Here is an 11,511-nt window from a genome sequence, read left to right as displayed (position 1 = left end):
CTGTGAGGTAAAGACGACATCTCCCAAGATTCTGCATTCAAACTCGGCGTCATCAAGCTACGCCTTTGTTGTGAATATGTGACCTGTAGCTGCAAAACATTTAAATTTTGTAGCTTTAAAGCTTTTGTGTAATATTTTACAGTTTAGTAACACGTAACAAGTAAGAAAAACCAGGGAGTGTACAAAAGAGCCTCTTTTATGCGAAACTACTTTCTGACCATTGATTCAGGATCTGCCGTTGTCATGCGATTCTTAAGGGCCCTGGTTAAACAAAAAGAGTAGTTGTGCCCCAAATTATGTACTATACTGTGCACTTATACACAATATGTACAATGCCATCTAGTGCGCTGGCTTAGTATCATCTCAAGAAAGGTAGTATCATCCCAAATGAAATATGTTCAATCCCAGAGTCCACTATTACATTTATACTGATATGTAATAACTACATATTTAGAGTCAGTAAACAAAATTGAAGCTTTAGGTTTACATTTATGCAATAGAATATGTTTATCAAAAGATGTGTACAGGACTGTGATTTCTTGTAATATACACTTGCAACTGAGTATTATTGTCAAACAAAAAAAAAAACTTATTTTCATGGTAAACATATTTTCTGGTAAATGGTGCAAGAACAGTTAAACACAAGTTCAAAACATAAGGACAGACTAAAAAAATTAACAAGAACAAATACAAGTGGGAAAAAAAAAGGTAAAATTAATATGCACAGGACTAACTAGACTAACATACTTCAGGTGTTGACTGCAAAGTTGTTTAGGAATCTCTAACAGAAAGCTATGTGAGATTTTGCGTTCCTGTCTGAGCCACGTGCAACAAATTTACATCAAAAATACATTACTACTGCTTTTATTTTAAAAAAAAAGGCAGACTATTATTAATTTACATATTCACCATGAATAATTTCAACCTACAATGTACTTGCTGCTTATTTACACTCAGAACAACAGTGCCTCGCTGTTATTCAGCTTTATCAAAAGACCATACTTTATTCCGGTTTTGGATGTACAGATTCATCCCCAGCTGGCGGTTTATTGACCACAGCATAAATGGTGCGATCAGCTTCAGATTTTGGTTGCTTCTCAATGGTATAGTAGATACTAGTGACTTCTGCATTGGTCTGGCTCTTCTCTGTTAGTGTTGTGCTCTGAAATATAGAAGAACAAAATCAATCGCATTCATTACAACATTTTTCCAACACATCATTTACACATGTGCCTGAATGTCAAGACCTTTAATCCAAAATTATTATTATTATTATTTTATGTATTTATTTATTTTTTCTAGTAATAAGAATAACAGTTTAATCTTCACCTGATTCACTGAGTCATGTCTGGGTGAAGTGTGTTTGGTTTCCATGGTAACATTAGGAGATCCGTGTTCTTTTAAAGTATCATAAACTGTGGAAGAATACTTTGATTTCTCCAACGCCCTTTGTGGATTAATATTCTCCTGCAGACGAAATCCAATCAATGTCAGACCGCATCTATTATCAGTGATTAATAAAGGATAGTAATATGAAACTTACGTCAACTTTTTCATAAACTGGATGTTCATCATTCTGCTGGGCAGAGGTGTAGGAATGATCTGAAAACATTTTAAATCTCATCGGACTTTCTTCTAATACAATAGATTAAAGGATGTTTATTACAAAATCTTTATTATTAAAAGCATAGCAGCTGAACTTTTAAGCTAATTCATTCTAGCATTTTAATTCTAGCATTTAGAACTTTAAAGGGGATGTCTAATGCTATTTCTGTCAGCGCGGCGGTTCGATCTGCCTTGTGTTTGTACCGCTGTTTGTCCGGAGCTCATGGCTGTCTTGTTTTTCTGCTCACGCGCTTCGGCGTGTGATGTGGGTGTTCGTTCGCCATGTGCTTCGGCGCGTGTTGTTGTGTTGTGTTTGCCATGCGTTTTTTTTTTTTTTTTAGCTCGTTCGCCATCCTCCTTGAAGGGTTAATTTGATAAAAAAGGGGGCAGGTCTTATAAAAGAACTATTTACATCACTATAATATATATATATATTTTTCATTTTAGAAAATTGTCACAAACTCAAAATGTTAATTTTATCTGAAATGCTATTATTCTGAAGAATTATTCTAACGTGTCTTTTAATATACAGTAGCCTAGGCCTATAACATTACGGATTTTTGGCCATTGTTGATTTTTACATTTTTATTTTTACACTCTTATGTAGCTATAGGTCTATTTACATTCTTTCTTTTTTCTTTTTTTTTTTTTTTTTTTTTTAAACATGTTTAATACTATTTTATTTTTTACCTCAAAAGAGATCTACTAACTTTAGATTTGATGAAAACAGGGCAGGTCTTGAAAAAGAATATAATCCTTTTAGACCTGTCCTGTTTTCATCAGATCTATACAAATCACTATAACACTAGCTTCCTGCTCATTTTAGAGAATTAATTCTGTCACAAAGTTCTCCATGTATGGGCACTTCTCCAGGAAGAGTGTACGAACACATCAACCAAAACGAGCCCGATCACACGAAAATGCGTATCAATAGTACAAGTTTGTAATCTCGTAGAATATATAGGCTACGCCAAAATGAGTTCCCTTTCGTGGGAACTATCGACGCTACGTCGAATGACGTGATGGGAACCCTCTGCATTTTGTGTTCGTGAAGCACCTCTGTATCCAACCAATGAGGAAACGTGACGTCAGAGGCGGGTGACGTCACTGACCAGGAAACTATAAAGCATACCCAGAACAAAGAACGCTAGCTTCTGTTGTCTTCAGCAAGCGCTCTCTGTATCTTGTGTGTTTTATTTGGTGTTGTTTGTCTTATCACATATAAATAATCACAATCTCTTCGTCTGAGGACAAGAGTATCTCACACCAATCCATATATTTATATAGAAAAAAGACACGTATTATGGCGAGAAACAGCAGTGAAGTGGGAGTGAATATGCCCAGGCAGCTCTCGAGGGAGCGTCTGTGTGCACTGTAAAAACTCACTCTCAGGACACTGTGCTCCAGTGTTCCCCGCGGATCGGGTCCCGCTTCTGCTGAGGCAGGGCGGAGGCTCCGTTCGTGGGGTTCACAAATGGATCTGACAGAGGGGTAAGAGACGGGCGCCGCCCTTTCTCTGCCTTCACCTGCCAGGTTCAGTGCCGTCTCCCAGGTAGAAGCACGCTCTGCGGTTTCTTCCCCCGGGTTGAGGCACCGATACTCACATGTCCAGCTCTGAGGAGGTGGATATTGTGATATCGATCTGAGGATCGCCACCTCACAGTCACACATATATCGTGTTTCAAAATCACACGTTTATAACAAATCAATCGTGAATAGCAGTTTGATTTTCCCCCTGTGCTACACTACAAAGCGAGTGGGGATACACACGATTTATGTGTCGTTTGCTTGGAGTGGAGCATGCACTTCAGCTCAAAAAAAAAAAAAAAAAAAACTGACAGTGACAGTGTTCATTCATAAAAATGTCCCGAAGAAAAGTATGCACTAGCGGGAGTTTTGTAGACTCCTGTTGGCTTTATTCTCGAGGGAATAAAAGTCTAAGCTCGGATCTCTCGTTGCCGAGGCAGCGCGTAGATTAAGTCTGCAAGAATGAATATACGGCTCGGGTCTTGCGTTTGCCGAGGCTGCGCATGTATCACGTGTCCGTAATTATGCATGTGTGTATGTATATGTGTATATATATTTATATATTAAGGGATCTGAGCAGACGGGAGTTCCCTTTCTCTCTTTCCCTAAAATACCTTGCGAATTATTACGAGCTATAATTCTTTTTTGTATTCTAAATATATTCAGTCTATTCAAAAATATATATATTTAGAACTGGCTGCATTTAATTTGAGGATTAAATGAAATATTGAATACATTAAATTCTGAGGAATTTAAAAGAAAGTGTCGCCACCCTTGGTCCCCCGCAGAAAGCTTGGGGACAGGGACAGGCGACACAGCCGAAGTCTTTGTGGGGTAACAGATCTGCGGACTGTAATTACCACCAAGAAGGCTTCGAAGAAGTCCTGATGCCAGTGGCGCGGGACATTGGAGGGCAGTCCCCTCCAGAGAGGGTTGGGTATTAAAATACTTGGTACTCATCCCTCTTTGGCGCCCTCAGGGGGCTGTTCTGCTAACCCTGCCACCCAGTGTGCTTCAGGGCGCAGCGGTCTCCACCGATCCTCCGAGGAGGGCCGGTCATCACTCAGGTTTGCTTTCGGGGACAAAGCTTACCAATACAGGGTTCTTCCTTTCAGCCTATCATTATCACCCCGCACGTTCATGAAGTGCGTGGATGCAGCGCTGGCTCCATTGAGACTCCAGGGCATCTGCGTGCTGAACTATATCGACGATTGGTTGATATTAGCTCAAACAGAACAGTTGGCAGTTCAACATCGAGATGTTGTATGTCGCACATGAAAAAGCTTGGGCTGAGGCTCAATGCCAAAAAGAGTGTGCTGGTTCCGAGTCAGATTGCAAACTATCTAGGAGTAATCTGGGATTCTACCACGATGCAGGCGCAGCTGTCTCCTGCTCGTGTGAATTCCATTCTCGGAGCCGTGAATGGGGTGAAGTTAGGCCAGTCACTCACTGTAAAACAGTTTCAGAGACTGTTGGGGCTGATGGCAGCTGCGTCCAACGTTATTACTATTGGCCTTCTGCACATGAGACCCTTACAGTGGTGGCTCAGGACCAAGGGGTTTTCCCTGAGGGGAAATCCTTTTCGCATGATCAAAGTCACGCGTCGATGCCTTCGTGCTCTGGTCATGTGGAAAAAGCCTTGGTTCCTGTCCCAGAGACCCATGCTGGGAACTCCTCGTCGTCGCGTAATGCTTACGACAGATGCTTCCCTCACAGTCTGGGGGGGGGGTGATCATGAGTGGTCGCTCGGCTCAGGGTCTATGGGAGGACCATCAGCTCTCCTGGCACATAAATCGGCTGGAGATGATGGCGGTGTCTCTAGAACTGAAACACTTCCTACCAGACCTGAGGGGCCACCACGTGTTGGTCCGTACGGACAACACGACGGTTGTCTCTTATGACCAGTCACTCACTGTAAAACAGTTTCAGAGACTGTTGGGTCTTATGGCAGCTGCGTCCAACGTGATAACTTTTGGCCTTCTGCACATGAGACTCTTACAGTGGTGGCTCAGGACCAAGGGGTTTTCTTCGAGGGGAAATCCTTTTCTCAAGATCAAAAGTCATGCGGCGATGCCTTCTTCTTCTGGTCATGTGGAAAAAGCCTTGGTTCCTGTCCCAGAACCCATGTTTGGGACTTCTTGTCGTTGCGTAATGCTTACGACGGATGCTTCCCTCATGGGCTGGGGGGCGATCATGAGTGGTCGCTCAGCTCAGGGTCTCTGGGAGGACCATCAGTTCCTGGCACTTAAATCGGCTGGAAATGATGGCGGTATTTCTTGCAGTAAAATACTTCTTCCCAGACCTGAGGGCATTAAAATGTGGGAGCAGACGCCCTGTCGAGGCAGGGGCCGAGGCCCGGGGAATGGAGTCTCCATACTGAGGTGTGGAGCTCACTTTGGTCGAGCTGAAATCGACCTATGCTTCAGGGGAATCAACCCAGTGTCCACTGTGGTTCTCCCTATCTCATTCAGCACCACTGGGTCTGGATGCCATGGTACAGACGTGGCCGAGGCTGCGTCTGTATGCATTTCCCCGTTCGCTCTGCTCCCGGGAGTTCTGGAGAAAGTACGCCAGGAAGGGGTCAGTCTAATATTGATAGCCCTGTACTGGCCAACCAAAATATGGTTCTCAGACCTAGTGTCACTTCTAGATGGCTCCCTGATGGAGCTTCCTCTCAGGCAGGACCTCCTGTCTCAAGCGGGCGGCATGATAATTCATCCACGCCCAGAACTATGGAGACTGTGGGCCTGGCCTCTGAGGGGGCCAGGCTCATACATGCTGCTCTCCCAACTGAGGTTGTGAAGACCATACTCCACTCCAGAGCTCCCTCCACGAGGAAGTGTATGCGGCCATTTTGGCCATACTCCTCTGGGGGATTCCTCGGTAGGTCGAGACCCCCTTTTTTATACGCTTCCTCCGTGGTACTCTGAGGCTGAGGCCTTCAGTACGTACAAGGACTCCGGCCTGGGACTTGGCCGTGGTATTAGAAGGGTTAGCCGAGGATCCCTTCGAACCACTAGAGGAAGTTTCAGAGAAATTCCTCACCCTTAAAGACCATATTTCTACTGGCTATTTCATCTCTTAAAAGAATAGGAGATCTTCAAGCACTTTCAGCTGCTTCTTTGTGTTTGGAATTTGCACCTGGAATGGTCAAAGCGTTCCTGCACACTAGACCAGGCTATATGCCTAAGGTCCCCACCAAAGTCCCAGGTTCCATCGTACTTTAGGCCTTCCATCTTCCTCCATTTACAACTTCGGATCAGGAGAAACTCAATCTGCTCTGCCCAGTGAGGGCTTTAGATGCATATGTCCACAGAGCTGCCCTGTGGGGAAAAACATCTAAGCAGAGAATGAGCAAGTGGGTGGTCGAGGCTATCTCACTTGCTTATGAGGGTTCACTCGACTAGGGGTATGGCGGCCTCAAAGGCCTTAATGTCAGGAGTATCCATTAATGACATATGTGGTTCTGCTGGATGATCATCCCAGCACACATTTATTGGTTTTACAACCTGGATTTAGGCTCCTCTCTGGGGTCCTCAGTTCTGTCTACAAGATAACAGACAGGTACTTGGTGATACGGCGTAGTTGGGATAGCGTTCCCATCACGTCATTCGACGCAGCGTCGATAGTTCCCACGAACGGGAATGTCTCGCGTTACAGATGTAACCCCTGTTCCCTGAGTAAGGGAACGAGACGCTACGTCACATTGCCATACCCCCGGCATACCTGTGAGCGTCTTGCTTCAGACATATTCCAGAAGCTAGCGTTCTTTGTTCTGGGTATGCTTTATAGTTTCCTGGTCAGTGACGTCACCCGCCTCTGACGTCACGTTTGCTCATTGGTTGGATACAGAGGTGCTTCACGAACACAAAATGCAGAGGGTTCCCATCACGTCATTCGACGTAGCGTCTCGTTCCCTTACTCAGGGAACAGGGGTTACATCTGTAACCCGAGACGTTTTGGTAGGCTACGTATATTTTTCGCATGCATATGATCCGCACTTTATGGCGTATTATACGTACGAAACCCCCACTCCCCCACCCACATCCTACCCAAGAGCGTATCATATAGCATATAGGCCTACACGCCATAAAGTGCGTATCATATGCAGGCGAAAAAACGCGTACCATAAGCATGCCAAAACTCATTTTGGCGTATATATTCTACGAGATTACAAACTCGTAGGCTACTATTGATACGCATTCTCATGTGATCATGTTATGACCAGAACAAGAGCAAGGGTTTTAACAGAGTTTAACTCCAACTTGCCTCGACACACCTGCCTGGAGGTTTCTAATATGCCTAGTAAGACCTTGATTAGCTGCTTCAAGTGTGTTAAATTGAGGTTTAGAGCTAAACTCTGCAGGGAAGTGGCCCTCTGAGATGGGGAAATAAAAATTCAATGCTTTTGCGTTCTCTTGCAAATGTTTCGTGTTCCCCTAAGAAACTTTGTGAATTGTTTTTGCAAGGGAACACAACGTTTTTTTTTTTTTAACCTGTAACCTTGAAACCTGAACTGATCTGTGAAAAATAGTACAAGGGAAGTGAAATTATTTCAGTTCCTAGCCTACTTTTGGATAATGAATCAAGTCGTAATACTCAAGTAGGATTTCGCTTTTGATGTCAAACTTTAAGTAAGGACTGTTCATGTGTTTTCTTACTGCTGGAATTAATGGATGCGGCATGAGTTCATAAGCTTTGTACAAATAAATGTGATCATTGTATTTGTTTCATAAAATTATTTTTAAAAGTTTTACATACAGTACATATGTGAACTATTTTTATTTTCAGACGACATACTCTTGTATGTTAGACAGTCTGTACCTTTTCTTCTCTTGTAGAGACACCAGCCGATCACTGATGCCAACAAACTCATTGTCAATAGGCAAATAAGGAGGATAAACCATGAGGGATGTGCTGAATGAAGAAGAAAAAAAAATCAGTTTAAATTTTCCAGAGAATTTTAAACCAACAGGCATTTGAGGTCACTTTTTAGTTACGCTCTTTCAATTATTTTCTGTTTGTTCATACGTGAGTGTTTTTAAGTGGATAGTATACCTTGATCAACAGTGCAGAGTTCATGAACCTTCTTTATTTCAGTCTTCCAGCTCACTGGGCTGCTATGGTTACACATGATGTAGTCATCACTGCAGTTCAGTCTTAGAGTGTAGTTATCAGATGATGTCACTTCTTCTGGAGAACAGCTGCTGCTATTATAGATTGAGCTGATAATAATGTTGCTTCCTTTACATGTAAAGCTACAGGGGTCAGAGCTGGACCAGCTTGAGTTTACAGTCAGAACCGGAGCTTCCACTGCATCTGAAACACATATACATATTAAAAAGTTTTAAAGACCTTTACTACAAACAAAAGTGCTAGAACTTGCCAACTCACTAACACTTAAAATATGTGCAGCAGTTTTTAGGTTAAAGAAAGAAAAAAAAAAATCATTTTTTCAATCAATATTTTTTTGAAAGAATATTAAAGCATTTTGTTGTGCTCTACATATTTTATATTATTTTTCAAATGAAACAAACAGAACATGACTTCATCTTACATGCAGTTACACCATATAAGCAATACAAATCACACTCACCTATAACAGAGACTCTGTATGTAACAATATTCTTCTCTAAATGTCCACTTGTTCTTGCTCTATAGAATCCACTGTCTGTCTTCTGCATGTTCTTCAGTGTGAGAGAGAAGGTTTCATTATTGAAATCCACTCTGTCCTTGTAGGAAGGATGAAGTACTGTTTTAGATGCATGTATATATTTAACTATATTCTCTGATTTATCATTTGTCCAGAATAAATCATCAGACTCTGGCAGTTCATGTTTCTGTACATCCAGTTGAACAGAATCTCCTATCTGCACAAACACAGAGATCTCAGCACTGATCCCTGAGGAGAGAGAAAATAAGCAATTGTTTGAAGGACAAAGTTTAGTAAGTTTGCTTGCTGCTGTTATCATACAGTAATTATACAGCTGCTACAGGCTAAAGGTTTTAGTTGGAATTTAATTCAGTTAATGGGTTTTGCATAGTACCTATAATAGAAAAAATCTTTCTCTTTAAAGAATAGTTGAAAGCCAAGATCAAGATAAAAAAATAAAAAATAATAAAAAAATCCCAAATTTCCAACCAACAATAACACTAACCACCAAAACAATGCTGATCAAATTACACAAGTACAAGGGCTTATGGGTATTCCACCCTGGTACAATCCCACGATGCAGCATTATTTGATTATTTCCTTTATTTTCTGTTCACTGATTTTTGCTATAACAAATTAAAATTGCTAAAATCCTGGCAACATTTTAGTGATTTTTTTAAAGTGAACCCAAGATTGTATCAAGAAACTCAGTTCATCTGTAAAAAAAAAAAAAAAAAAAAAAAAAAAAAAAAAGAAAAAAAAAAGAACGAAAACAAAGACCATATAAATATACATTAAGAATTAAGTCATTTTTTAGAGAAATATTTTTAAATCTGTCCAACACTTCAGTCATTGTCAATAGAAAAATAACATTAATCAAAAATTTATTTTTCTTTGTAAAACAATTAAATTTTGTACCTGTGTTGCAAGTTAGAAGAGAAATGAACAGAAGCAGCCTACATGCCATTGTAGCAAATGCCCTTTCTGTGCAGGTCTATCAATGAGGAAATTAAATCAGAAGTAATGTGACTTAGTCTCAGGACCAGACTGGAAAAACTGGTCATTTCCACTTTGCTTTAGGCTATAGCAGTGATTGTTTAAATCATTACTATAGTAGGACTTTTTGATTTTTGGATAAAACACCTTGTGCCATGTGAGAAAAAATTCTCAGATGGCCCAGAACAGATGCAAATAGATTTTAGATACACAAATTTTAGATAAATTCACTTTTTTTTCCCCACAAGGTTCATAGCTTTTACGTCCGTGTACCGGTCCGTGTACTTTTGCGTCCATTCCTTTTTCGTTTTTTAACCTCGTCAAGAAAAACAAAAAACGAACGGTTGTTGTATTTTTAAATGCCATGGTGAATACCAAAATTTAAATTAAAACCGAATACACAAATTTCATGTGCACAAAATAAATATTGACTTATTTTCAGATTTTTGTTTATTACGTTTTGCATCTTTATAAACCAAAATTAAAAATGGACAGATTAAAGTCGAAAAAATGTCAATTTACACTTTCGAGAGCCATGTCTCTGAAACATGATAATACATGACTTATGGTGACCACCTGGCTATTGATCTGTTGCAGGACAGTAGATGTGATTTTGCGGGACACATGAAAGTGAAAATTTAAATTTACATCTATTTCTCTAAATATTGATTTACAGTTGTTGGCAAACTTGGCATACGCCGATTAATGTTTCTGCCGGTGGGTGCCCATAATGTTGCGCTTATGGCAACATTAAATCCTGGAGAGAAGATAGATTCACGGCTGCATGCAGGAGCAGGGGCGTAGCACCAAATTTTGGGCCCTGGGTACAAACCATCTTGCTGGGCCCCCGTACCAAATACCATAGTGATACCAATGGGTGGGGTATTGCATTTTCATCATAAAAACACTTAAAATGTAAACAAAATAAGCCACACTCTGATTAATATATTTTTGTTTCATTGTCAAAAGTACTACTAACTTGCTAAAATATCCTTTATTGTCACAATACCAGTTTTAAAGTGTAGGCTAAGTACAAGTTAATTGCTGATTATTTGTCTGTTTAAAATAAATGCAGACTATAGAATCACAGGGTACACTAACCGTCAAACTAGACATTCAGTCTTTGAATTACGTTTTAAAATAAGTCATTTTCAATCATTAAGATGTGCATTAAACTGAGAACAATCCTGTACTTAATGTAAGAGCGTGCGCGAGCTAATTTGCATAACAATGCGGTAAAATAGGCGCTAACGATCTGTGTTTTCGCGGGTGTTATTTTGACAATGGAGGGAAATATACAGTGTTTTCATGTAAAGTTCTGACTCTGGGGAGAACTGCAGCAGAAAAGGAGACAAGCTGCGCAGGCTCCGCCTCCGTCTGCTTCTCACTCCGTTATTTACTCAGAAATATTGTTTGCTGGCTATGTAGGGTGTGATACTATAAAGTATTGGTATATTATTCAAATAGAGTACGAACATAAATGTATGCTATTCTACCTGGAGTAGATATTTATGTTAAAACAATGTCAATGCTCGATGATGCATTTGTAGCTCACCTTTCTTTTCAAAAACCTGAGTGAGCAACTGCTTGCCCTCATTTGCCTTTCTCTCTTTAATCTTCTTTTCTTTTCGTTTTTGAGCCCCTGATTTTCCTTTCTTAAGGAAAGACATGACTCTTCCCCTGTCTTCCTAGTTCATATCACGGCTAACTCCAGCTCCTGTCTCATTAAC

The 11,511-nt window shown here is 40.6% G+C and overlaps 1 protein-coding gene across 1 annotated transcript in view; it reads right to left on the bottom strand.

The window, feature by feature from the left end:
- Positions 1-540: 540 nt before the first annotated feature.
- Positions 541-11,511, bottom strand: part of LOC137003735 (CD48 antigen-like) — a 24,914-nt gene continuing 13,943 nt past the window's right edge. The window contains exons 3-9 of the mRNA XM_067364025.1: positions 9,704-9,779; positions 8,729-9,034; positions 8,191-8,451; positions 7,957-8,049; positions 1,544-1,602; positions 1,330-1,467; positions 541-1,162 (exon numbers count right to left, since the gene is read on the bottom strand). Of these exons, the coding sequence (XP_067220126.1) occupies positions 1,004-1,162; positions 1,330-1,467; positions 1,544-1,602; positions 7,957-8,049; positions 8,191-8,451; positions 8,729-9,034; positions 9,704-9,779 (1,092 nt within the window). The 3' untranslated portion in view covers positions 541-1,003. The remainder of the gene's footprint in view (positions 1,163-1,329; positions 1,468-1,543; positions 1,603-7,956; positions 8,050-8,190; positions 8,452-8,728; positions 9,035-9,703; positions 9,780-11,511) is intronic.

This window comes from Chanodichthys erythropterus, chromosome 16 (assembly GCF_024489055.1).
Source record: "Chanodichthys erythropterus isolate Z2021 chromosome 16, ASM2448905v1, whole genome shotgun sequence".
Taxonomy (NCBI): Eukaryota; Metazoa; Chordata; class Actinopteri; order Cypriniformes; family Xenocyprididae; genus Chanodichthys; species Chanodichthys erythropterus.
Note: the sequence above shows the minus strand (reverse complement) of the source record. Positions and strands in the feature narration are given on the sequence as shown.